Source organism: Punica granatum, chromosome 8 (genome assembly GCF_007655135.1).
Source record: "Punica granatum isolate Tunisia-2019 chromosome 8, ASM765513v2, whole genome shotgun sequence".
In the NCBI taxonomy this organism is placed as follows: Eukaryota; Viridiplantae; Streptophyta; class Magnoliopsida; order Myrtales; family Lythraceae; genus Punica; species Punica granatum.
Window position 1 is genome coordinate 16,937,586 of NC_045134.1, and position 27,044 is coordinate 16,964,629.

The 27,044-nt window shown below is 39.4% G+C and overlaps 2 protein-coding genes across 6 annotated transcripts in view; both read right to left on the reverse strand.

Moving 5' to 3' along the window:
• Positions 1 to 1,040: 1,040 nt before the first annotated feature.
• On the reverse strand, positions 1,041 to 4,674 carry LOC116188036 (protein transport protein Sec61 subunit alpha-like). The gene is made up of 7 exons (XM_031517142.1): positions 4,473 to 4,674; positions 3,751 to 4,119; positions 3,075 to 3,302; positions 2,462 to 2,816; positions 2,237 to 2,364; positions 1,969 to 2,104; positions 1,041 to 1,550 (listed from the first exon to the last, which is right to left on the reverse strand). The coding sequence occupies exons 2-7, from the start codon at positions 4,092 to 4,094 to the stop codon at positions 1,311 to 1,313; spliced, it is 1,431 nt and encodes a 476-aa protein (XP_031373002.1). The 5' UTR covers positions 4,095 to 4,119; positions 4,473 to 4,674; the 3' UTR covers positions 1,041 to 1,310.
• A 7,280-nt stretch (positions 4,675 to 11,954) lies between these two features.
• The window catches only part of LOC116188354, a 35,151-nt gene continuing 20,061 nt past the window's right edge, over positions 11,955 to 27,044 (reverse strand). For 4 of the 5 annotated variants that reach the window (XM_031517647.1, XM_031517648.1, XM_031517650.1 and 1 more), the window contains 23 exons: positions 25,807 to 26,996; positions 25,156 to 25,284; positions 24,926 to 25,081; positions 24,077 to 24,685; positions 23,923 to 23,994; positions 23,057 to 23,518; positions 22,767 to 22,950; positions 21,463 to 22,177; positions 21,055 to 21,171; positions 19,075 to 19,348; positions 18,820 to 18,933; positions 18,633 to 18,716; positions 17,895 to 17,945; positions 17,637 to 17,813; positions 17,231 to 17,541; positions 16,013 to 16,345; positions 15,856 to 15,919; positions 14,830 to 14,976; positions 14,582 to 14,686; positions 14,300 to 14,410; positions 14,092 to 14,196; positions 13,071 to 13,140; positions 11,955 to 12,962 (listed from right to left, as the gene is read on the reverse strand). In XM_031517647.1, coding sequence (XP_031373507.1) covers positions 12,226 to 12,962; positions 13,071 to 13,140; positions 14,092 to 14,196; positions 14,300 to 14,410; positions 14,582 to 14,686; positions 14,830 to 14,976; positions 15,856 to 15,919; positions 16,013 to 16,345; positions 17,231 to 17,541; positions 17,637 to 17,813; positions 17,895 to 17,945; positions 18,633 to 18,716; positions 18,820 to 18,933; positions 19,075 to 19,348; positions 21,055 to 21,171; positions 21,463 to 22,177; positions 22,767 to 22,950; positions 23,057 to 23,518; positions 23,923 to 23,994; positions 24,077 to 24,685; positions 24,926 to 25,081; positions 25,156 to 25,284; positions 25,807 to 26,996 — 6,317 coding nt within the window. In that variant the 3' untranslated portion in view covers positions 11,955 to 12,225. Of the gene's footprint in view, positions 12,963 to 13,070; positions 13,141 to 14,091; positions 14,197 to 14,299; positions 14,411 to 14,581; positions 14,687 to 14,829; positions 14,977 to 15,855; positions 15,920 to 16,012; positions 16,346 to 17,230; positions 17,542 to 17,636; positions 17,814 to 17,894; positions 17,946 to 18,632; positions 18,717 to 18,819; positions 18,934 to 19,074; positions 19,349 to 21,054; positions 21,172 to 21,462; positions 22,178 to 22,766; positions 22,951 to 23,056; positions 23,519 to 23,922; positions 23,995 to 24,076; positions 24,686 to 24,925; positions 25,082 to 25,155; positions 25,285 to 25,806; positions 26,997 to 27,044 lie in introns of those variants that run through there. The other variant, XM_031517649.1, reaches the window with a different exon arrangement.

A 27,044-nucleotide genomic window follows, 5' to 3' on the forward strand; every position in this document is an offset into this window, starting at 1 on the left:
ATTAGATTTTCCAATCAATGATCCTGCTTTCTTTTCCATCTCCACGTCGTTTGCAACCTGTAGAATTGCTACCCTGGTTGACGCAATAGTCGTCCATATAGCCTGAAATTCAATTAATTACCACACAAGGGAGCTGCATCCCAGTCGTCTCGAAGTTGATTTCCGTGGCGGGAAGGATCCATTTCACTTGAGAACCCGCACTAACGTACACTTTAGTCACCCTAAAGCCTTTAATCGCCCTCGAAAACCAGATTTTTCAAGGTAAAAGGTAAAAGAGAGAGCTTCAGCTTGACGGGAGAAAAACGTTCATCTTCTCCCTTCTCTCTGTCCGTGTCTACGTCTTCCTTTTTCAAGTTTGCTCTTTTTATTTTTGAATTTTTTTTTTGCTTTTTATTTTTTTTTCAATTTCCATCCATGATGGCACTCCTATTCCCCGCCCCCTGCCACATGAGTTTTAAGTTTGTGCCACGTATGATCGGATTAATAGCGTCAAACGCGAGATGGACTGCCCTTAATTAAAACATTTCCGAAACCTTATGCACCGAATTGTTACAATTTTTATTTTTATTTTTCTCCGAAATGTTACATTTTTGCTGAATACCCCGAAATGTTACATACTTCAAAAACTTTTTACTCCCGAGTAGTTTACTCTGATTTTACATCAAAATAGTCGAAACTAGGGTTTGAATTAAGAAATAGGCAAACTATGCTAAAGTCCGCCTGGCTTAGTGCAATTTCTCTCATCTCCTTAAGTGCGGTTCAATGCCAAACTCATGTTGTTCCCTCCATTTTTTCAACTCTCAAAGAGTTAAGAATATTTTATTGGCTGATATTTATATTGCCGAGAGCCGAATACGACCCGAGTTAGGAAAAGGAAAGGTTGTTGCAAAGGCTGCCGAGATGAAATGCCTAAGTAGGCAACTTCACATCTGATTCCTAAAGATGGATTTGCTACAACGAACCAAAGAGCTATCTGTAAAATGTAGCAGAAAACAGGGAGAAAAGGAGAGGTAAAAAGAAAACAGAAAACAACAGCTGGCTTAAAATAAAGAAAATGTTTTCTGTTCTAGCTTTTGCTCGGAAAATGAAGAAAACGAAGCAAAGAAAAATTTCAACCAGATATAACTTGTGAGTAAGCCTGTATGATAAAACACATACATTTTTTTCACTTAACAGGCAAATAAAACAACTAGCCGACCAGCTTAGATTTGATCTTTGATGAACTCCTAAATTTCCTGGAGTTAAAATGTATTTCCCTACCTACTCTCTGGGCCTCACCGGAAAACTGAATGAGGGTCTGCATTCAGATTCTAGAAACCGAAGAAGCCGAGCTCGCTGGCTTTTTCCTTCTCAAACGTCTCAAAGTACTGATAGATAATTGTGACTGCGAGCAGGATTCCTGTCCCTGAACCAATTGCTCCCATTAAGTCTGCCAACACAGTCAGGGCGCCGATGCACATTCCCCCAAATGCAGCAGCTGTGGGGATGTAGCGGTTGAGCTCCTTGTACAGGTTGGAGTCTCGGTGACCCGGCATCACCATTTGTTGTTCCTGCAGGAAACCAGCAAAGAGAAATTCAGTAAGATCAGGAAACCCAACATATTTATCAGGTGCAGGGATGCAAGCCTTCTAATGATATTGATGCAAACATTATTATCAAATATCTAAATGGGTCAGATATGTAATGTCTGATGCAGACATTACATACAAATGGAATTACAAATATTACAGTGTCTTTCCTTGAAAATGCTTTTTGAATATTAATGCTAATATATTTTTCCATCTTAAACTAAAAAATTGTAACATGTTCTTGGAGAATTCTAAAAATCTCATACCCTAAACAGATGAATGAGCAACTCAAGCAGAACAGAGACAAATGATAAATCTAATGGCAACTAACGGAAATACGGCAACATAGGGCAGCCTGCAATATTAAAACAGGGTAGCTAACTTTTGGGGTGATCAGTACCTTGAGCTGCTTGGCAACATCTCGGGCAGAAGATCCAGAAACTTCAATCCATGTTTTCGAGAACAGAGCACATGCGCCGAGCATAAACACAATATAGAAAAGTGCATGGAATGGATTGGCAACCATATCAGCTACGCTGTGTGACACAATGACAGATAGCAAAGTGAGAAGCTACACAATAAGTATAAACAACAGCAGAGGGAAAAAAAATGCTGCCCACAAAATGGGAAACAAATGGTAAAGCAATTGCATCACTAGGAAGACTCACCTTGATGGTGCAGTAATATAATAGGCAATGCCACCAACAGGGATATATTGACCGCCTGAGTACTCAGACTCCTTCCATTTACCCAAGAGGTTCACAAGAAAGTTTCCACTATATTTCCGATATAACAACTGCACAGAGATACATAAGATGGGATCAGAATATCCATATAAACCTTCAAAAGTTAAAAACTGAGACCAACTCATAACACAAAAATGAATGACTGACCTGCGAAATGAAGTAAACATTCGAGACAAGTGCAGATTGCAAGATGATGGGCATGTTAGAGGTGTAGAAGAGCTTGATTGGATATGAACCCTGCTGTCCTCGCGCATTCTTTGATCGCACAGGCAAAACTACACGGAATCCTTGGAAGTAGTTCACAATTCCAAAGATAAGGACCGTTGCCAGAAGATTTGTCACATTCGGCAGATTTTGCCGGTAAAATGCTTCCCGTAGAGCACGGACCTTGTCTGTACGGGTAATCAGAAGATGGAATAGAGCAATGATTGCACCTTCAAATTCGGCTCCTCGCCCACTGTTAATTGTAGTTGGGCTGAATGCCTTCCAAATGATGTTCTCACTGCAGGAAAACCGGATACGTGTAAGTACTGGCACTACAGACAAGGACATTCACAAAGATTGAGTTTACCCAACCATGAAGTCTCAAAAAAGGGTTTTAAGACAAGAAAGCGGCATATTTCTTGTACTCTTTTAGTTTCTCATATTCTTTTAACGTAATGATAGAGAAGATAAGCTAAAACATTGCGCTGTACATATCTGACCTCAAACCAAGTTTTCATTCAGAGAAACAATACTCTAAAAGAAGGAAACAACTCACCAAATATTGGTTGCAATGAAAAGGGAAATGCCAGAGCCCAATCCATATCCTTTCTGGAGTAGTTCATCCAAGCATATGACGATTATTCCCGCAAAGAAGAGTTGAGCAATGATGAGAATGGCATTACCAACTCCAAGTTGGCCGACGCTTCCATACATCCCTGAAAGAACATAGGCCACAGCCTCACCGATGGCTATCAGAATGCCCAACAATTTCTGCGCTCCATTTCTGCACAAAACGTGAAAAAGCAGTCAGTAATGCCCATTCACAAGGACTTGACTATGTCAAAACATCACATGCCCAATAGATGCAGTCCCCTGCCATTGGTACTCAAGATTTTGTGTACTGGACAGCTAGCTGCTTGATCAAGACCCTCCTTTTAATTGTCCAATATTAAACAAATAGAAGTATAGAACATTTATGAAATTTACATTATCCGCATTTAGTATAAGTCCAAGACACTTAAGGGCCCTAACCATATTTCTTTTGTACTTATATCATAGTGACTAGGTCGAACTCTTGCTCATATTGAAATCATTCCTAATTAATCCAAATCCCATTCGCGGCATATCACCGCCGTTCAGCAGCAGCATTCATTTTGTTCTCATCAATTGATGAGGCAAATTACATTATACTAATTCTATCATAAAGAACTGATATTCAATTTGGTACTTACAGAAGTGCTCGATCCTCACGGACATTGTTGTCCACTTCAATGATCTTTGACCCGACCAGGAGCTGCATGACCATCCCAGATGTCACAATGGGAGTGATACCAAGCTCCATGACCGTCCCCCGGTTGGAAGCGAGAATGACCCTCATCCAGTAGAACGGATCTGCACCAGTTGTGGAGTGTATGCCATACAGAGGGAGCTGACTGCACACCAAGAAAATGAACAGCGCGATTACGGTGTAGATGACCTTCTCGCGGAAGGGCACCTTCCTGTCAGCACTCTGAACTTCAGGCAGGACAGAAAGAAATGGCCTGACGAGATGAAGCACTCTAAATCCGCCTCCCATAATTCCTCAATTCTACCCAGAAAACCTGCAAACATTTAAATTAATAGATCACTAATCAGTCATATCGTGAAGCATGCAGATCCATGGATGTTTGATTGGCAAATTATCGTGGAGCTAATTGACAAGGAAATTCAAATCCATCGATCTCTGCGAACCATCTTGATAATTTATCAGCAACAAAATATGTCATCAAGCGTGCAGATCAAATCGCATTCCACACGGAATCCATCTTCTTGCCAAAAAAAAAAAGGAAAAAAAACTTCTTTCACGGGAAAATCGCAAATCCATCACCGAAAATTGGTTTACATGTACAGGAAGAAACACGGGAATCCAATCAAAAGGGTGCATGCATCAATGCAGAGCTCGATAGACACGTACGATCGAGATCAGATCAGAGATCGCGCAATTCCACGCGATGCAGTCAGATCTTTGGAGCTCGAGATCGGGATAGGAGACGATTGACCGGAGAAATTGGAGATACGCCGGCAAGAAAACCCTAGGCCATTGATTGACCGGAAGCAGGTACGACTTCGAAGTTGGGATCTGAGGAAGAAGACGGAGGAGAGGAGAAGAGAGGGATGAGCAGGTGAGGAGATATGCTTTTTATCATGGGATCATGCTGACGTGGACAGTTGGCAAACGTGGGCACTCTGCCACGAGGAAGACACCAATAATATGCCGCCACGTGGACAATCACGTACGAGATCATGGCTGGAGGGCAGGGCAGCGAATAGTTGGGCCGGGCCCTCTATAAGCCCAGGCCCATGACAATGTCATGACTGGGAATATTCTCTCAGCCCTATCAGACCATTTTTCCTCGTCAAATCTCATTTAACTTTTTATTATGCTAGGAAGTGGCATCGTCGGCTTATTTGCTAGAAATGCCATATATTTATTATCTCAACTTATACTTTTGGATGTATTCTACTCTATTTATAGTTAGATTTATACAATTTTTATAGTTTTTTCAGTTTCTTGATACTTTGTTTATGTTTTTAGGTGTTTGTAAGAGTCGAAGTGCAAGAAAACTCGTGAATGGATGAAGATATAAAGTGATGGATTGCCGAAATACGATGAGAGACCACCAAGAGAGTCAAGTCTATGATACGGAGGATTAATCCCATGAAGATGCTATTTTTTAGAAATTTCTAGAAGATATGAAAAAGATATCATCACATTTATTTAATGTTTAAATTCCATGAAGATATTTTAGGGTTATATAGATTTCATTTCTTTATAGACCAAGTTCTATCTCTATAGATATTCTAGATAAAATCTTTCATTATCTTTAAGAAGAGATATGGCCAGATTATGGTTAGTTTTGTTCTCTATATGCATATATCTCATAGTAGACTATATTTTAAGAGAGCTGAACTAAAGAGTGAGAGAGGAGAAAAGTAGTATTTTGCTAAGTTCTAAGTTTTCTAGAGCAAATCCGAAGTGGAAGAAGATCGAGTCTCAAGCTTTCAAGTCTGTTCATCATCAACAAGGGAGCAAGTATAAATTTTTCTTTTATCTTTCATTCATTTGTGTTTTCATTCTATGGTCATGAGTGTGTAATTCTCTACTCGGTACACTACAAGAAAAAGGGTCTAGGGCGATGTTTATTGGGACTTAGGACGTGATAGGTTTCGCGACGTTACTCCCGACCCTTAACTATTGGTCACTAAGGTCCAATCAGGATATGTGTGGGAATCGCGCACCTAACAGAGCAACAGCAAGTGGCGAAAACCTAAAATTCAAAATTTTCTACTATGCAAAAACTAAAATCAATATCATGCTAGAAGAATAGAAACATATAAAGCATACCTTGAAGAAGGAAAACCTCTATCGACCTGTCAAACTAAGCGCTCCATGTGTCGCGCCTCTATCAGCATCCATGCCAACCGCGTCGACGAAACTCCCGGATCGGCGGTGCTAGCGGGCTCTACCCGAAGTAAGGCCCCCGCAAAAGATAAAATTATTAAACTAATGGACTCAAATAGGGCCCTTGAGCAAGTTGTAAGCATATTACAAATTGTCGTGATCGAATCGGATTATATTTGCACCTGAACTTCGATGCCTTGAAGCATGGACCTAGGTGCCTATTTATAGGCTTGGAGAGACCCCATGGGGGGTTATGAAGTCAATGTGGGATGGCTATCTTGGCCTCTTCCTTAGCCACCATTTGGTCGCCCTTGATTGGTGCCACTTGGTCTACTTTGATTGGATCACCTGGCATCCACGCCACGTGTCACCTCTCAAGTAGCGCCACAAGTCGTCTTGCAATTGGTCCTATTATGCCACGTGTCGACACCTTATTGGTTCACTTATCATCATATGATTGGACCAAGTATTATCGCCTAATTCACCCCTTATTTGATATATTAAATCTAATAATCAGAATCCAATCAATCGGGAAGTTTAATCTCATTAAACTTCAGATATTTTTCGATTTGCGCTTAAACTCATCTAATCTCTATTAGATGAGGTTGCCTTTAACATCCGCCGATTTGGTTGTTGCGTATGACCTTGTAAATTCTCGATTACGTTGGCTGTAATGTCAAAATCTCCATTCTGACATCACAAACAGTGAGTAGCATCTAGTAATGCATCACTACTATCTAAGCAATCGAAAAGTCAACTATTTGATGGTCTTATGGACTATGTTACTATACAAAAATGGTCCCTTTATTTTCTATATCTAGATTGAGCCCAAGGAAGGTTGTTGTCATCCTTATATGGCTTAATCTCATTTCTTGGTTCCGGGTAAGTCTGTCAGAGCAAATGAGTTCGATATCTCTATATCGACTCATTTGAGTATACACATACATTTTCAGACTTCACCCACCAAGGGGCCCAGTGAGATGATGAGCTTCGGGCCACACGATGGGATCTCGAACTAGAAATAAAATAAGGAAAGAAAGGGGAAGGACGTGGACAAATAGCCTCGTTTGATAAGAAAAATTGCCACAAACAAGACAAGCCACTTTGATTTGTCATACTCAAAGATGAACGATAAGAATCAGGGGTTCTTCGGTACTAAACAAGGGAATTATTTAGATAAGAAGAAGAGAAATGCACAAAGGCCAAGTTTCATTCAATATAAGATCCGTCACTACACCTTCAAGAGATGGCTTATAGAGTGCTCTTACACCAAGGAAGTAACTAGAGTTAAAGCCTAGTATAGACATTTGGTCTCCAACCACATCAAGAAGAGTACATGAGAAGATAAGAAAAAATACAAAAGTTTTCAATTGCACAAAAAGTCTTCAAGTGGTCTTAAAAGTCTTCATGTGGGCCCAAAAGTCTTCACTATTTAATTTAAAAACCAAAGTTCGTCCAAACCTCATGTGGCTATCATTTGGGGATCAATTCAATGTGATTTAAGTGTAATGTCACCTTATTTATTGCATTGGAATATGGTAATGAGACCCGACCTTGCTGTATCGAGTCTCTGAGCCATTGATTGGGTGATTGACCTCGAAACAGAGTCGATAATTTCTTGAGTTGATTCTTATGGCATATCATTCCCTTCGGGTTGAGACAAATTTGTTCACAAATCTAGATCTTCACTATCTTCCAAGTAAGGCGATAAACCCCTCACATTGATGGTGGGTGAAACATTGAAGCCAACGAGCAACTCAATCTTATAAGCATTATCATTCACCTTTTCAACCACACGAAATGGACCTTCTACCCTGGGCATCAACTTACTCTTCCATTTACTTGGGAACCTCTCCTTCCGAAGATGAGTCCAAATAAGATCTCCCAGTTTGAATTGCACTTGTTTCCTTCCCTTATTCACAGTTTGAGCATAAGTTACATTCTTCCTCTCAGTTTGCTTCTTCACTTGTTCGTGCAATGCTTTGATCTGCTCAACTTGTTTATTCTCATCCAAGCACACTCTATCTTTGGCTAATAAAGGTGCCAACTACGAATCTCATCTTCTCCGTCTCTTCTTTGTTATGCTTTCAAGTTTTCCCACTAAAGATTAGCATAATCAATAAAACTCAACAGCAAGAAGCTTATTATTTTGGGCTTTCGTGCACTCATAGTATTCAAAAACCTATTCAACACGCTGCACCCACTCAAGGTACTCTTCGGGGGAGCGTTATGCCTTTGAATTGGGGAATCTTCAGCTTGATGTGCTTCACAGGGCCCCTCTGTTGTCGTGGTAGTACCGGTATTTCTTCATCCTCCAAGACATATTCTTCGCCCGCAGTTTCTTTTCAATGGGAGCATTCATCCTCGGAAGAGGTCGTGCTGGAGGAGGTGGCAGCAAGGCCAACCTTTCGAGTGCTTAGGTCACTTGATCCACTCGTGTTAAGAGCTCATCTTCCTTCTGTTGGAACCCCGGGAACTGAGCTTGCTTGAGAGTAAGCCTTATTAGAACTTGACCGGGGTTTTCTTCAGCCATATCTTCATTCCTCTTGCAAGGGTTCCTCATAACCACTCGTGTTTACACTCCTTCGCGTGTTTCACCCAGCCAATCAGAGATAGAACCTCTGCTCCGATACTAGATGATGAGCTTCGGCCCACACGACAGGATCTCGAACTAGAAATGGCTAAGGAAAGAAGGGGGAAGGGTAGGGACAATTAGCCTCGTTTGATAAGATAAATCGCCACAAACAAGACAAGACGCTTTGATTCGCCACGTTCAAGGATGAATCATAAGAATCAAGGGTTCTTCACCACTAAAAATGCACAAAGGCCAATTTTCGTTCAGCATCAAATATGCCACTACACCTTCAAGAGAGCTTATATAGTGCTCTTACATTAATGAAGTAACTAGAGTTAAAGCCTAGTATAGACATTTGGTCTCCAAGTATATCAAGAAGAGTATATGAGAAATAAGAAAAAGCACAATAGTCTTCAAGTACACAAAAAGTCTTCAAATGGCCTCAAAAGTCTTCATGTGGGCCCAAAAGTCTTCTCTACCTTGCTCAGACCTGCAAATTAGCTCGGATGAATACTCCCACAATATCGATCTCAACATGTCTCCTCGAATATCTCGAGTCATTGACTCAATATCAGCGGACAACCCTTAGGCCTAAATGTCAATGTCATAATCATTCTCGAATCAGTTCCAATCTTACCAGAAATCATAATTAATTGTTTATCAGGAAATGCATAGAGCGCTGGTCGGCTATAAATGCATTGTAAGGGGAGTCAATCGAATTTTATTTTAGAAAGATAGAAACTTAATTTCTAGAATCTTTGGAATCTTTTCTAGATTAGTTGACAATCGAAACTGCAAACTTCATGTAACGTGATTTTCATCTCTGTATCTCAGGCCACTCAACAAAGCCGGTCTCCGTAGATAGTGTTGATCACCGCTAATGAAAGAGCCAATAGGCTTTGCGTTCCGGCCTTCCCAGAACACTTCCTTGATCTCAATTATGAGTAAAAAGCATAATCAAATCAATTTGTCACATTGATTTTAAGAAATCCTTTTCTCTCTCTCTGTCTCTAGCTGCGCAATTGGGCCGGCCAGCACTATAAGCACCGACTGCCACTGACAACAAAGCCGAATGGCTTTGTTCACGCTCACAGAACACTTCCTTGACTTGATTCGAAATGGAATGTAATGAATCACTCACAGGAGACCATTTGAATAATCATTAAAACTGTAATTGAATCGAATTGAAATAAGAAGGAAGAACTGATCGTCGTAATGTAGGCCGATCGGCCAAGACAATAGCGCCGCTCGGCGCTATTTGCATTGACTGGCTCTGTCTGGCCGGAAGACAAAACATAGCAGAATCGAATCGGGAATTATAAAACATGAGCCTTCATCTCAAAACCACGGTTTTGTTCACTCGAGAGGACTCGGGGAAATATTAGAAGAGGATAGTAACAAGAAAGGAACCTCGCTCAAGAGAACAGGGGATCTCGGCTTCGCTGGTTTCTCCTCATATCGATGGATTCTCCATGTAGTACCTGCAAATATCAAGCAATATATATCGGATATAGATGATTGATGATTGGGTTTTACCCTTCGGACCGATTCTCAGCGCTAGGGGTGTTCTTGAACCTATCGGGATGACACTGAACTCTTTCTCTTGATTATTGACTATTTTCTCGACTTTTTCGACTTCCAAATCTCTCTCTCTCTATTTCTCACTTTCTCTGTCTAGGTTTTTTCCTTTTCTCTTTAGGGTATGCTCTCCTAGACTCGCTCCCCCTTTAAACACTGAGAATTGGGTCCTATTTATAGGCTCTTGGGATCGAAAACTTCCAATTTGGTTGCACTGGTAAAGAGCGTCGGTCACCTTTGTTAACAGCAACAGTCGGCCTTAATTATGCTAGTCGGCTAAGTTGACAGACAGACAGACCGGGCTCTGGTTTGACGTTTCTTATTTCCCATGTTGTTTCCCTTCTTATCATGCGATTCCCGGATTTTCTAGCCCTTTACCATGTGGGGAACTTGTCTAGGTTCATTTTAATTGCTTGGCAAACAAGTAAGCCGATCGGCTCTCATTGAACCGGCCAACTTTGTACTCAGCATCGGTCGGCTCTTCTAGTTCGGGCCGGTTTTGGGCTTCAAATGACCGTAACTCTCAATCTGTGAGGAGCTACGGGGCCCATAATATATCAACGGAAAGCTTATTCAACATGCTCTCATATTGACTTGGTTTCGCTCAGTTCGAAGCCCATTTGATCGGTCAAAGAGGGCTCGCAATCCAAGACTTCGGATTGGACCAGGATTGGACTGTGCTGACTTCGTCAGGTCATATCTCACTCATCCGAATGAGTTAGGAGCCCATAATGTATCAAATCGAAGCTTGGTCAGAGTTGTACAAGTAGGGCTCGGTCTTGCCTCGATAAAATATATTAATGGTCTCCATAATAGACTCGAAAGACAGGTCATGGGCTAGGCACGCTATCTGGACTTGGGAGCTATCGGATGAGCTTATTCTCTCTCACTTGACTCGAGTCTGGTCCATTGGGTGGAAACACACAATCAATCAATCATTATATCCATATATATACTAGATATTTCGGCTTATGCGTATCCTTTAATATCATCGGAGTGTCGGTCAGAACCAGCCGATCAGATTTGTGAAAAGAATCCAAAAATCGAGCGTCAACAACCGTGTAAGGAGTGGTTCTCGGCCTTAAACGAACGAAAAGAGGAAATCTAGACCAGTATTTAGACTCAAGTAAACTATCTTGGTTTGTGAGTCGAAATAGGTGGAAGCCGACGGATCGGCTTCGAACAACCCTAAATGGAAGGTTAATCAGGTTTTACTTCGAAAAGCAGGATATATGCAACAAAGGAAATGTAAGGGTTTGAGAATGTAAAGGTGCAAGAAACAGTAAATGATAGGAAAAGTGCTGTAAAGGGAAAAAATAGACAAGTAAATGCAATCGATAGTTGTTTTGGTCGAAGGCCCTTACAACAAACTTCACACGTATTCATAGGTATGTACATGAAACCTTCTAAAATCTCCCTAAATTTGGATAGGCCTCAAATATAGAATGGAAATATTATTCAAAGGGAAATAGCTACCTAGATATCCTAAATAGCTAATAAGAAATATTCTAAAGAGTATCGCAGAACATATTGGATTAGTTCACAACATAAAATCAAAAGAAAATTTAGCTGCCATTGAAATTTCCTCATGCATCCATTGTGGCTTTGAGCATATGAGCACCATTAAATCTTCATGGGCCTCAAAAATCCATAACTCGTTATCGACATTTTGACCTACTCGTTGATCTAAATTGCGCTTCAAATTCATATTCCTACGTGTAAAAAGGAGGAAGCAAACATGTTTCATGCTTATTTTAAATGTCGATTGTCAACTGTGGGCCATGTGCATAGCAATTCTATATAGTCAAGCTGACTAGAAATGAAAGCGAGACAGGTATTTGTACTAGCTAAACGGTTAAAAATGGGTGCTCAAAATTCGAACTTGAATTTTGCAAAGCTCAATTCAATTTAGCTACTGCAGCAAACGCCCGATCAAAACCCAAGTTTCAGATAAAGTCGGAAAATCTCAGCTACCAGACTAGAAGACCAAAAATGAAGCATCAACGCTATAACAGGATAAATTACAATCAATATCTACGGATACAACTAAAGTTATGTACACTGTACAAAATGAACTAAGCCGCATACCAAACATCCCAAGATTCCACAATTTCACCTCATGTTCCATTGATGAAGCACCCGGGCACTTCCCCATCTCTGTTCTTTCCCCTGTTCTACTGTCGACAGCAACTGCTGCGCCTCTTCCCTCGACCCAAGCTCGAGATCCATCTGAAAAAGGGGGAGAGTTGCAGGGCTGAAATTATTCCACTTCGCTTTTCCCTTTGTGGTATGGTGGTGGCTGAGACTTTGCCTCAGCAACCTCTCTGAGGAACTGCTACCCACAATGTGCACAACATTCTCATCGGCATCACAGTGGATCACACTGTCAAGCCCGATTTCTGACTCGATTGTCCAACCAGGATCTGCCTCAATTCCTGGGAACTCAGGGTTCCCAAAGTTCACTAGGCTCGGGCAGCCCACGATCAGAATCCGCCTCTCAGTTAGCACGACAAATTTGCCCGGCTGCCTGAGGGACTTGCAAGTGACCAGCACCTCATCTTGGTCCCCAAGGCAGGTGGTGGTGGTGGTCGTGCTGTCATTGTTGTTGTGGCTATTACTGTTAGCAGCTACTTCCCGGAGTACGGAGATCCCGATTGCTTCCTCCCAGGAGTAGGGCTTCAGGGGGAGGTCAGGCCTCAGATGCCTTGGTAAGCGCACCCTGAGGCGCTTTGCTCCTCTGGTTTGGTAGTGTTTGCTTCGATTTCGGATGCTTTGGGCCGTTTTCCCAGTCACTTCGAGGATGCTAGCAGCTGGTCGTGCCACCACACCAGTCAGCCCCAGTGCCATTCCTGCAAACATAAAATATGAGAGATTCTTGGTGATCCAATGACAGCCAATCTGAAACCTTTGGACAGTTTGAAGGTGGTGGTTCAAAAAGAAGAAATTCTGTTGCTTACCTGAGAGGACACCGGGGAGACCATGCTTTTCAGCTCCTCTGATTGGCGATTGGAGAAGTCCAGTGAGACCCTACAGAGAGTGAAACTTTAGAACTTACCGTATGCTGCATCCAAGTATATGGCCCTAACAATGTTTTGGGAGGGAAAATTATCTGCATTCTCTCCCAAACACACCCTAAAGTAGAGGCATTGTCGATTACCCATCCAAGTATAAGGCCAAGGCCCTAACAATGTTTTGGGAGAAAAAATCGTCTGCATTCTCTCCCGAAACACAGTAGTTGAATAGATCAAAACTTAAATTGACAACAAGACAGCTAATTTTATAAAACTAGGTGCAATGCCAACGCAAAGGAGTTTGAGGAAGAAGCATTTGGGCAGTTATATCATTCTACAAATGCGTTATGCTGCATGCATCGATCCTCACAAGGGGCATAGAATGGCAGGAAGATCCATCTGAGTATCAACAATTGCGTTGTGCTAGCTTAATACGCTCATGTAGAGATTAACTTGAGCAAAAATGAACAGCAAAAAATGGATAAGAATAGAAATTACCAAGTTTTGAACCTAATACATGTTTTAATACCATGGCAAGAGACTCGGAAGGTTAGCTATTAGGAAAGCACACAGTAACATACATTGATTATGGCTTAAGACGAGACAATCAACACAGGCTCAGGAAGTTCCAAAAATACATAGCAACATGAGACGGTACATGAACAATGGTAATTTGGGGCACAATGACATAGTTCTGATCTAGGTCATATCCATCCAAAGGCAAAAGTTATTGTTGTCAAATTAACTCATATAGTTAATTTTGCTATTTAGGAACCTAAGAAACTACTAATATGTGCACCATTCCTTCTCATTCCACTACAACAAATATATGGTGTTGTCTTCCCACCATCAGACTTCTTCTGATGGCATCATATCAGTGTACCACAGCTTTTCTCTCATAGCAGGATGCCTTGAGTAGCAATAAGTATCATTTGAGATCATATAAATGAACTAAGGAAGTGAATACCTCTAGGACTTCATTAATGACCCCTTGACTATGAGAAGCCACACCTCTTTGTTCCCTCTCCATTCTAGCAACTGCTTGATCATCAAATGTAAGCGCAACAATACCCTGCACATGTCACACTGGCCTTGTTATTATTACTTATATTAATTACATTTTGCTATGTTGCTGCAACAACCACCCTAGACACTACCACAAGTAGCATTAGCACCTTCTGAGCAGCTTTACTAAACTGAAAGGCAGCATCACTCAAGGCATAAATAGTGCTACTCAAGAGGCTTGTAGTTCCTTGTGCCATGCCACGTACTAGTCCTGCAGGGCTCTAGAAAGCAAGAACCAGTCACATTAGTCACTCAACATGGACAAAAGCACATATTCTGGTTGTCAGAAGTGAAAGGAGGAAATCCCCATTTTTACAAAAAAACCAATATACGCATTCAACTGTTCAGTAATTGCTTTGGCAAATTAAAATAGCAAATTGTACAATCAAAACCTGCAAAACGTTTCTGGTAGGAACTGATAAGAAATCCTTGATCCCAAGGCTCAAGCTCCTTGCAAATCCAATTGGATTACCAATAACACCAGCTGAACCCAAGACCTACAAAGACAATTGTTGAAGCATAACATGAATGTACTTTAGTATTTTCCAGAACTCAAAGACAACAGGGCATAAATGTAAACTTGAAAGCAGATTGACATATAGATATAGTTCCAACAGAATTCCTTGATATTGCTTATTACCTTGTACATCTCATGAAGAAGTTGCCGAGCGTAATGCCTAAAGAGGATCTCCTGAATGGATTCCCAACTGGCCATGTGATGAGATATTGTCAGCTCCTTAAGATAAATTCGTGCTCCTTCTATATCAGCCAGAGCCATTAAACCTCTCTGCAAAATAAATTACCCTAGGGTTAAGAGATTAGCTGCAAGATGCCATCAGCAGTGACATGGGAATCGTATTACCATTCTATATAATGAAAGCAATGCATGCAAATCTAGCACCATGCACCTTCAATTCTTTTCATTTGTTTGTCTTCCCATGGAACAATTAATAGTTACTTAAGTAACCATAGAAACACATGTAACTGGTCTGCTTCATGTAAACAAAGCGAAATGCACAGAATCAGTGAGTTGGATAGAATATGTCGATTGGTCAATGACCAAAAGGAACTGGCAGGATTTTAATAACTCATCCTGAAGTGGATGATCTTATGTATCTTTAATATAATTCTTAGTATTGTTATATAAAGCCCATCAACAAATCAAATCCTTGGCTTGACTGCTTCTATGTGCAGCCTGGTCCTGATAACTGTGATTTGAAGAGCAATTAACCAAAAAATGCACCATTTAACTGTTCGTACAACTTATTTAACAAGTACATTCAGAGAACAAGACATTAATTATTGAATAATATCAATATGACTTCTGAATTAAAGAATACCAGCAATCATATATGCTCATTTTTTCTGGATAAAGAAAAAAAGGAACAATTTCACAAAGTCAATATATTGAGTAATGAATTATGACAATGAAAGCAGTAGCACAAGATTTGCATGCTAAAAATATTCCAAAAATGAGAGCATAAAATATGGTTATTTCCATACATTCAATAGATGCGTGTATATTTGAGAAGCATTCATGCATATGTGCATCATAAACATTAGCAAGAGTCCTAGTATAGGAAGATGTTATGATTTCTTTCTGAGCTTACAAATAAAAATGAATCTCCATGCACCCCATCAAATTCTTTTTTTTTTGGGCACTTACTTGCATAAGAGAGTCTCCTGATGTAGGGATCCCAAATCTAAGCATCCATGGAGCACTAGAAAAGCTGAACATGCATCAACAATGAAGTTAAGGTTAAGAGCTAAAACTTCGAAGAAAGTGAATGTAGCAAAAGGAAAAGACAGAATTGAATCTCTACCTTAAGGTGAACCTTACAGAAGCCAAATCAAACAATTCAACATAAATCTTCTTTTGCCTCCTCGCCAAATGGTATATTTGTTGCCAGGGTGCTCCAATGGGTATTACAGAGGGCAGCAATGAACGATTTCCTGACTTTATACTCGGTATTGAAGTGTTTAAATTGGGAACGAGTGGGTGTGGATCTTCCAAAAGGCTGATATCATATAAAACTGGTGGCTCTGTATCTGAAATTGGGAGCACTCCACTTTGCAGTCTCAAGTAGATGGTTCTCAACAAGTCAGCCACACTCAACACCACTTCTTGTTCAAGCTCAAGGTGAAATTCTGCCACCCTGCCATATCCAAATACCTAGATATATTATCTATGTAAAGTTGAGCGATATTCAGCCGATCAGTCTCCTATGAGAAGAGCTTCACTATACTGACAATAAAAAGAAGGGATTAACTTTTCGGATGCTCCTTAAAAGGAGCATTTTACGGAACCCAATCAGATAGTGCCATGTCACAAGTTGTCGAATGATGTCAATAAATAATAAGAAACTTGCTAGATAGCAAGAAACTAGTAGCAAGAAACTTATTTTTTTCCAACAATAAGATACCTACTAAATAATAAGAAACTTGTTATTTTATTAAAAAAAATTATTTATTTAAATACAACAAAACTATTGTCAAATAACAAGTTTTCTTGGTATTTAGCAAGAAACTTATCCTTTTTGGAGCCTCCGTAAAAGTGCACTTTTAAGGAGGCACTGTATCACAGGCACTCCCTAAAAAGAATCTTCCTAAATTTTATCTGTTCTGTTTTGACATTATCGATTTTTACAAATGAATTTGAGTTACTTGTTTCCACCTAATTATGTCAAGAGGATTTGAAAATAAAAAATTATTGTAGGTATTCATATGTAAAAATTTGCATAGGTATCCATCTAGCTGACTCATAAACAACCACGAACATTACACATATGGTACAGAGTCGCAGGTTATCAAATTTTATATCTGCTACTCGCCATTATTTTAAAAGTGAATAAGTTGGAAATAATCAGTCTACAGATGTCTGAAATGAAGCTCTACAAAAATATCAAAGCCGTATGTCAGCAGATGCAAGATTTACCAATCTACAGGAATCTAGAAAAATGTCAAAGGCAGGTCAGCAGATGAAGGCCTGGTACTCTATTGCTAAAACTCTCACAGTGCAAAAGGAAGCTAGCAGCTCTTACCTGAAGATTATGTATTCAAATGAGATCACTGGCACGTCTTTCTTCCTCCACTTTGACACAGCTAGGCAGATGACAGATTCACAAGAGCTGTGAGAATGAATTTGCAAGTCCTCACACTTGTTCTGACCACCATCTTTGAGACCATAGGACTTACTTCTGGAATCATGATCAAATGACAAGATGACTGGGTATTGCGTGGTATGTAGTTGGTTGTCAATTTGCAATGAGGAGACCTGAAATGAAAGCTTCTGTTGATCCATGCTCTGAAGCAGATCAACGGTCATGCCCTTTATGCAGACAAAAAGCAATTCCTGCAGAAGGAAAAACTATAATAAGGGAAAAGAAAGACGGAGCAGAAAAAAGGGGATATATATGACAGATCAAAGGTAAGTCCTCCATTGTGCACCTGTGAATTAGAGTTGATAAGAGATACACCAATATAAGGGATAGTGATTGAAACTTTCTCGTTGTAATCAGAAGTGTCCCGTTTCTCCTCAGGTTTCTTCTTCTCACCAGTTACATTGTTACTCAAGCTCTTCAAGTCTCTGAAAACATGATAACTTGAATCTATAATGCTAAGCACCTGTAGAAAGGGGAGAAAATAAAGAAAGGTGAGAAAATTAAGGATGAGTAATTTTGGTATCAATAATAATCAGAAACACACCTTCGTCGCTCCTTCAGCATGTGCAGATATAAGCAAAGTTCTTTCTGGCTTCTGAGGAAAGAAACATGCCGATCAGTCACCAGCCTATAAACCCCATATTTATATTTCTCATGGTCGTCAAAGAATGTAATATAAAGATAAAAAGACCATATGAGATGCACACAGACTACCCGTAGGGTTTGCTCAACTTTGCATTTTTCTGCAATTTTTATTAATGCTAAAACTTTATTTTATATCTTCAGTGCATCATGATCCAGAAAAAGGATGGCACATTGGTTATACTCTTTTATATAATTTGAAGTCTCCCGGAAATCCCATCCACAGATAAAAGTTTTGAGATGCTACAAGAAAATTTTATCTGATTAAAATTGCATGCAGCCATTTTCGGGGAATAAAGAAAGAAAAGTCAAACATATGGAATAGGATCCAATTAAGTCCAACTTAATGGCATTTTAGCAAGCACAGGTAATAGACTGGTGGTCATCTTATGCAAATCACCGGCTTGAAATCACGGTAAATAAACTTTTGTCCACTAAGCCTAATTCATATTACGACATTTTGTGAGTAGACAATTTTATCATCCTCACGGAAACTTAAAAAAAGTCCAGGTCAGTGAACAAGTGCCATTGCATGAACCTAAAATTTTCTCTGAACACTTCCATTTCAATTGTAATTTATACTGGTCCACTCCATGACTCAATCATGGCCTTTGGCACTTATTAAAACAGAAGAAGATACCTCAGTGGTAGCAGGCAAATGCACTTTCATGGTCTGCTTTACATCATCAAGAGCATATGATCCTAAAACTCGCTCTCCAGGCACCTTCATTTTATGTGTAACGGTTAATAATTGATTGTCCTTAAGGAGGAAAAAAAGGAACTACTCCGTAGGAAAAGTAACAAAAAATAACAGCAGAAAATTTTACCTCAAGAACAAGGCGGTGTGGGTAACAAGGTTCATCCCATGCATAAGGATGACACTGATACGAATGCACGATAGTTTCAAAATTTTCACACCTTAGTTGATAAATGCGTAACCTCTGTAGATGGCATTCATAGTGTTAAAAAAATGAATAAACTGTATAGCTACAACAATGCGAGTTATTCCAAAAAAAGAAAAAAAAAAAAAAGAGACAGACGGACACACTGGCTTTGAAACACAAGTAATTCAGGCCCCTGACCTCCTTTGAGAAATTTTCGATTCTGTAAGGCATGTAGCCTGAATCGTCATCAGAAAGCAAAATCAAGTTTGTTCCAGAATTTCCATGAATGCTCGCAACAATCTTTTCTTCCCTGATGGAAACGTCGGCATTCTGCACTTCTACACGAATCATGTTTAGTTCTCCAGAAATATAGTTCCGCATCTTCACCTGAGTATCAGCTAGAATATCCGGCAAGAAACTACCCGACCACTCGCATCCTGGTTCATTGTAATGGATGGAAACCAGTAAATCCCTGCAATAAATTGAAAGGGACTGGAAATGTCATGCCAAAGGGATGGCAGGAGGAAGAAACACCGTGGAGCATAGTAACTGCAAAACAACAACAATATTGATTGGAACTAGATGGTTGCCCACATGTTGCAGCAATGCTTACTTATTTCCAAATCAAAAGTGCAGTCAACATTTCTCGAGTCTCAAGAACCTCTCTCCCACTTATTATTATGCTCAATGACGTAAAAATCAGCAAATTTTACTCATAACTAGCGTCCTATCCTCTGTTGCTGCTGTTGCACAGATTCGTCTTCATATATATAGTAGCATCTTACATGAGTCTTGGACAGGATCTGTGCTGCTGCTGTTGCACAGATTCGTCTTCATATATATACTAGCATCTTACACGAGTCTTGGACAGGATCCTTAAGGTTTATTTTTAATATTTGCAAATTCAATTTAAAAACATAAAATAATACAAATATGTTAAAATTGACAAATTTTTCAGTGGTATATTATCTCACGACGTGGCATAAAGAAGCGCTAATAGTATCGGCGACCGATTATGGGATTATAAGCACGGGGTTATTTCTTCATGGCGAAATTATTGTAAGGACCATTAGATAAGATTTCAAACTACTCATATCTTAAAAGATTCCTTGTTTAAGCTTTCTTTGATTCTTTCGTACTTTTGTATTTTCCAAATCTACAGCTACAGATTTTTCCATTCTTGAAAAGCATAGTTCAGCTCCATTCCAAACAATAGCAAAATGTAATAATTTTAAAAATTATTACCAATTCCTTTTGTAGATCTTTATATGCAATGGAGGACAAACTTATTTCATTGTATAACAAACCCATTCAATTTTTTTTGAGAATAAGTTTTTGATAGATATCTTACTAAAAAAAATTTAGTAAACAATTCTCTAAATGCAATTCACAAAATAATATGGGGAAGCCATTAAAATGACTGATAAAATGTGGCCACTCAAATGTGTAGTGTAAGTACATTGTTGCTTATATTTCAAAGCATAAGAGTGAGGTTCGCCAAAAGTTTTAATAGCACTCATATTCTGTCAAAGTTTTCTTGCTTATCTTTTTGTCACGTTCTTCCAATCACATTGAGACAATGTTGACTGTCACTTCTAGTTTTTCTTCCTCCCAGAGCACAATTAACTTCATTAATAATAACATAATATAACAAAAATAGAACAAAGCATTGATCTTACTATCAAAGCTTTTCATTTTACTTTTTAAATTTTCGGATGAATTATTGTTGCTTCATAATTACCTCACTGATATTTCAGGAAGTACTGATAAAAGATTTCAAGGATGTATATCCATATATTCTACTTCATCTTTTAGCCCAGATTTGCAAAATTGATAATATATGTGAATAACTTATAATATAAATCTTTAAGTTAATTGACACACTGAATGTTCATTTAATATCATTGAAAGATTATTTTCCAATGAAAATACTAAGATCGAACTTCATATTAATTCGTCATATAAATATATTTATTATAATAATCATTTTTAGAGTAATTATTGCATTTATTAGCTGCATTGTTTGAAACTTAAGTCTACATACACATATAATATAGATTTCAAATATTCGAAGATTTGTAAAGTTGCAGTTAGTGAAGTGACGTCACATCACTTGTTTATCCAAAATAAACTATCCATCAATAAAAATTACTCCACGCACAACAGTTATGAAGATACCTAGTTGTGTCTGTCCAATGAAGATGGGAGTGCTGCCCGACACCCAAATGGAAAACAGAATCAGTTCCCTTCTGCTTGTAACATAATTCCTTGCTGCAAGCATTGCTAATGACATATCTGTAAAATCATAGAGATCCATCATTACAAACAATATGGTTAAACAAACAAAAACAACTCTTCAGAAACAAGAAGGAATAGATGAATGGTTAAAGAATTGTAGTGAAAGTTAGTTCGACCGCTGCACTCTAGTTTAACAAGCTGCCAGTTAACCACATGGGCTTCTCGAAGACGCACAACTTTACCTGGATCCATAGGCTTCTAAAGTGTGCGTGTAGGACCCATGTTAGCCATATAATAAGTCCAACATGTACAACCAGAAAGAAACCAAAAGGAAGAAAAGAGAATGACCTGGGCTGGAAAGATATTGCCCTGGTACGGCCAGCGAATGGTTCTGAAAGTGCAGTAGAATTCACAGATACCACATAAGCAGCATTTTGGATCCGCTGAGGGACAAGAACAGTAGTCGAACCACTTGCAGGATCTAATGGAAATGGATCCGACCACGAAAAGCCCAACTGCTTTCCTCCAACAGATTCTAAAAAGCTTCTCCTAACTCTTACCATGTTATCGCTTGAATAAGAACTTAGTTTAGGCACATAAGCGAACGCCCTAACCTTTGCACCCTCATTATCTACAACACATGAGTTCCTTAAATCTGATATATTAGTCGGACAAGTTCTATTGGTTGAATTACCAATCCACTCTCCTGGGTTTTCCACGTAATTCTTCTTGCGTAGATTCACTACAGAGGCCATCCCACCTGTAGGCATATTCACGAATCTCCTAGTTGAGATCACCGCACTATTAGGAGACCCATTCTTATAATCTTCACTGGAAGACAAAAGACCAAGGCCATCCATTTTCATTTGAATAGGTTCTTCCTCAACCAAATCGTAACATGACGGAATAGTGCACACTGTTCCACTTGCCACTTCACTGGCAGAGTCAGCAAGGCAGAGTGGAAAACCCAAGCAATTATATAACAGAAATGGAACATATACGAAGAGCTCCCGAGCCCCGGAAAAAGCATCCAACTTCTTCTCTAGAGTAGCATTTATTGGACCTGAGGTTGCATGAAAATACTGATGTAAGGCTTAGACAAACAATCAAATAAGTACATAAAGCAATGAAATACTCTCAATTTACCCCTTGTATTTTACGGACAATCCCAAAATGCCAATAAATAATATCATTGTCCCAAATGCCCCTAGAGCTTTGTGAAACCATCTCAATTGGCTCAGAACACACACACAATTAATTGATTTTGGTCATATGCTGCTTAGTGTATTTGGGAAACTACGAACTCATGCATATATATGCTGGAAATATATGGATTGGTATACATTGAAGCTTTAGAAATCACCAACCTCAAATAAAGCTTTGAAATCACCTCGACCTTATACAATTAATGCTACTATTTTTTAGCACATGGGTGAATTTCCCGCTTAACCTTATACAGAAAATTACATAAGCAGCATGTAACTCAAGCTAAAATATTTGAAATGGTTGTGCAAAGATCAAGTTCATTTTGAGACCAAACACAAGATGCATCTTAGAGCTACTGTGAAAATTCAAGGGGCAAATTTAAATTCACCGAACACTATTCATATGTAATATAAAAAGTACTAGTTGAATATCCTCCACATAATTACCTTTACCAACATCAGCCTCAAAACTCAGAGTCTCTGAAAGAATAAACTTGGTGCCAGTAAACTTAGCTAATGTAACGAATGCTTCCGCATCAGGGAACCTAGAGACAGACGTTTTGTATCCTTGCAGATGGAAATTAAGGCCCAGTTCATGCGATGGATCAATGTGATAAAAGGAAGTAGCTACCTGAATCAGCAATAATCGCTTCATCAGTACCGAGAAGTTGACAGAAGATAAAGATAGATATGAAGCTTACTAAGAACCACATTATTTAAGGATAAGGATTGCAAACCTCTGACAGCAACGAAGCATGTTTAACCCCCCCGCTTTCAATGGTCAATGAAACCACTTCTGGGAGATAGTTGTGAACTACCAAAGGAGTAATCAAGGTCAACTGATAAACAAACTGATTTTTTGATTTGTCTGAACCAAGTAATAACCCATCTCGTTCACCAGATCGCTTCGGGGTACTCCTAGCATGAAGGGAAGTACCTTTTTTTGGCTTCTCCACTGAATGCAAACAAATCTTTCTAACCGATAAGCAACAACGGAATGGGTTGCTACTTGGATGAGAAGGATAGCAAACAAAAGATCGAAGGAATCCAATCCTGCTATCCTGTGACAGAATATTCCGGAGGATTTGAGTTTCACTCCAAACATAAGAGTTCCCTTGGGGACGCCACCTGACTCGGCCAGGTTGAGCTAAGTGTAAGGGAAGCGGATACTTCTCACCAGGAAGGATTGGATCCACAATCTGAGCAGAAATTTAGCTCTAAAGTTCAGAATGTTTGATAAAATGAAAAACTGACTATCTAGATCTACATTTATTAGAAATGTAGTGGACATCCAATCAACTGAGATGAACTGATGAGCACATGGATTCCTCTAGAGTTAAGCATGTACAACAACCTTACCATTACATTCATAAAAATGTTAGCACAGAGAATACATAAAGGTAAATGCCTCATCATGGTTAGTGGATAAACCGGACAGTTCAGTCCAGCAATTATTTTTCATGGCATATCCATATGCTACCAAGAACTAGACAGGTCATTGCACCAATTCTCGGTTGACTTGCTTGGATCATCCAGTCCAATCTGATTTTCATAAAAGAATGGCTAACACTTTTTCAAAATAAAAAATAAAAAAAATTCATACCTTTGGAGATACACCCAGTGGAATATCAAATCGCAACTCCAATGGAACAGAAGTTTCATTCTCAACAATGACCTGAGAGTTAGAAGTAATAAGCACAAAGCTATGGGAAAAAGGATTAGATTTTACAGAATCATATGAGATAGTCATAACTGACCGTTGAGTACAGCTGTATCAATTTACTGAAGCGCTGCACCGAAACATCAAACACTACAGGGATAACAAAACCATCACTAGCTCTATCATTATGGTCATCTTCAGGACCAGCAGCAGGCCTACTTCCAACTGTCCCGAGTTCTAAACTAGATGTTTTCGAAAAATCGACCTGAAAGTAGCTAAGTCCAACAAGATCCATTGACATTGGTACAGAAGGAGTAGATGTCCCTTCAAGTTGGATCATAATAAAATGGTGAGCAGCCCCACTGAGTTGATTTTCATTTAGCCTGTCAGAAGAGGCAGCAGGTCTAAAACGAAGAAGTTGCTCCTCTGGAGTTTCATCGATGTAAATTGGAACTGAGGAACCTGGTTGCACATAATGCCAGTCTTTCATTTCTCCGGTATCAAGATCATTCAAATTGCTTGGTCCAAGAAAAGTGTGATATGCCAGACGCAAAGAAGTCAAGTTCTGCAGAATATAGGGCGCATATCTTCCAGCCGAAATAGTTTCAGTCAATTGTGGATTCAAGAAACTTGAGCTTTTAGAAATAACATCGGGTCTTGCTAGTCCCAATGCATCATTGATCATCTCAATTGTCCTGCAAACACACTAACCAAACAGAAATCACGAGTTAACAGACAAAAAAAAAATCTAGGCCATAACGACACTAAAGAATTACTAAAACTCAATCTTTAGTATAAAAATAAAGTAGAAAATAAAATAATGGTAATTGAAAGCCTTACTTTCAATGCTGAACATAAAAGTTGAAAGGAAAAGAGTTATTAGAGTAGGCAAGCATTCAAGAAGCACTTTACATGAAGAAATGAGACCATAAATTATCATATGTACCTCAAAAAATGACTCTGTGATGTTCAGATTGAGCTGTGCCATCGATTTAAGATGGATGTCCGTGACGATGGAACTCTTCAGAAGGACACTTATCTCCCTCTTCCTGGTTAGCCTCATCTGGAAGTTCCATGGCTCTATAAATGGTTCCCACATGACCTGCAAACCAAATTTAGACTTGCTCACTGGATTTGATATACTTAATACTGTTCATATCTGGCGTCAAGTTTTACCTTATGAATGTTATTGTAATTCACTTGAATGTCACTCCAAATTGAGCTCTCCACAACTGTTTCACTCGCTTTGGCCTGCAAGACGAAGTTCCTTACAAGAACTTCAAGAAGGGGTCCATTGCAGGTCCACTGCATCAAGTCAGATCAAAACAGAACACAGATCAGAAGAAGAAAAAACAGTGTAAGGGGTTGAACTAGTGCAGAAGTACCTAATGTGAAGTCACTTGAATAGACAAGTCAATGGTAAGTACTTCATTACCAAAGACCAAAAAAATATCATAAAATATTAAGGATAAGCAGCTTAAGGCTTTTGACTTCTACTTCATAAGATCAAATAAAATGGAGGTCACCTCACAAAGATTATGGAGCAAGTTGTCCTAGTCTCAATTAATATGCTTCCACAATGCAGAAACTGATCTGCCATTTCTCTGGGGTGTGAGTGTTGTGAAGGTTGGGGTGGTTTTGAGAGGTCAGGTGTATTGTATAAAAAAGTACGTCTCTTTGGATTAAAACAGGATTTATATTTCAATCCTTATCAAGGAAAAACTGTAGTAGGCAGGCTAACGTAATCCAGTAAGACTCTCAATCTAAGTGGAAATAACAAGAGATAGTAAAGATTATGAGTTTCAAAAACCAACTACTTTAACTTACCCTTCCATCAGTTACCAGCAGAGACACCTTTCTAATATTTAAGTTGCAATCAATGCAACCAATTGAAATCTGAGAAGGCCCTGCCTCCAGAATGTTGAGCTCAATGTCATGCCAGAAATAGAATACTTGATGCGAGAGGCCGAATTCTATTCGATCGCATCCTACCTCTGCTGAGATATCAACAAGCTCATCTGTTCTATTACAAATTTCAGCCTCGAAAGTAACCTGAATTATCTGAAAGAAAGGTGAAGATCTGAGACACTTCTCTGGAGATATCCCGACACTAGCACTCACATTCTCAATGCAAGATTTGAATTTTGAACCTCTGCTATTCAGAGACAGCCAAGCACTCCTTGTATTAATAGTGACTGAAGCAAATTTACAGTGTGAAAGATGCTGATTTTCTGCCAGTGGAAATGTGCCATTCCCAGAACCCTGTATTGAGTCTCTGTTAAGTGCAAAAGGGAAATGACAGGTCAAACCCATATTCTCGGTCCTCACAGTCACAAAGCTGGTCTCCCGCTTCACCATGCCCACAAAATTACTATCTGAAGAAGTCACAAGGCCATTACTTTCTGAAGCAGCTGATTCTGTATGTAGAACCGAACTGGTACTGCTGTTCAATAATGCTCCTGTATTAGCCGTTCTGCCTTGTTCTTCAACAAGAGATCTCAGAGCATCAAGGAACTTCACCCAGTCCAAATATTCAAACCAAAGTTCAAGAGATGGAAGAGAAAAGGAAATATCATTTCTAACTTGTTCTAACACCGATAAAGTAATGCCCAGGACTGATGAATCATAACCAGCAGGAGAGCATCTTGCTAAGATGGCAGAACTGGACAAAGAATATATGACAAACGAAGAAAAACTGATCTCCAAATGCTGTGGCATCTCATGTCTCAATGATATGGAACATGTCAACTGCATCTCAGCCATAGCCACTGGTTCACAAGCAGCTGAATCTTGTGCAGTGTGATGCAACTTTATCCTCGACGAATTAACGAATAATGAAATTTCCATCAACCCAGAGCTTGAAACATCAGCTGAAGCTGTTAAATCCTTCTCTCGGCAGCTGTTTGATTTAAGAAACTGCAATGCATTCCCTGTGAAAGCTTTAGATCTATCTTCAATTGCAGAAAACTGATTGATGACATTCACCACTCCATCAAGTCCATCAAAGAGATAACTCTCTGTCAACAATTGCAGGGGAAAAAAAATGGTTACGGGTTACTGCTGCC

Excerpts from the sequence above, each read along its gene's own strand:
- LOC116188036 (XM_031517142.1), bottom strand. The coding sequence starts at position 4,094 with ATGGGAGGCGGATTTAGAGTGCTTCATCTCGTCAGGCCATTTCTTTCT. Across the intron at positions 2,817-3,074 it reads TTCATTGCAACCAATATTTG|TGAGAACATCATTTGGAAGG; the intron begins GTGAGTTGTTTC and ends GTTTTCCTGCAG. Across the intron at positions 1,551-1,968 it reads ATGTTGCCAAGCAGCTCAAG|GAACAACAAATGGTGATGCC; the intron begins GTACTGATCACC and ends GGTTTCCTGCAG.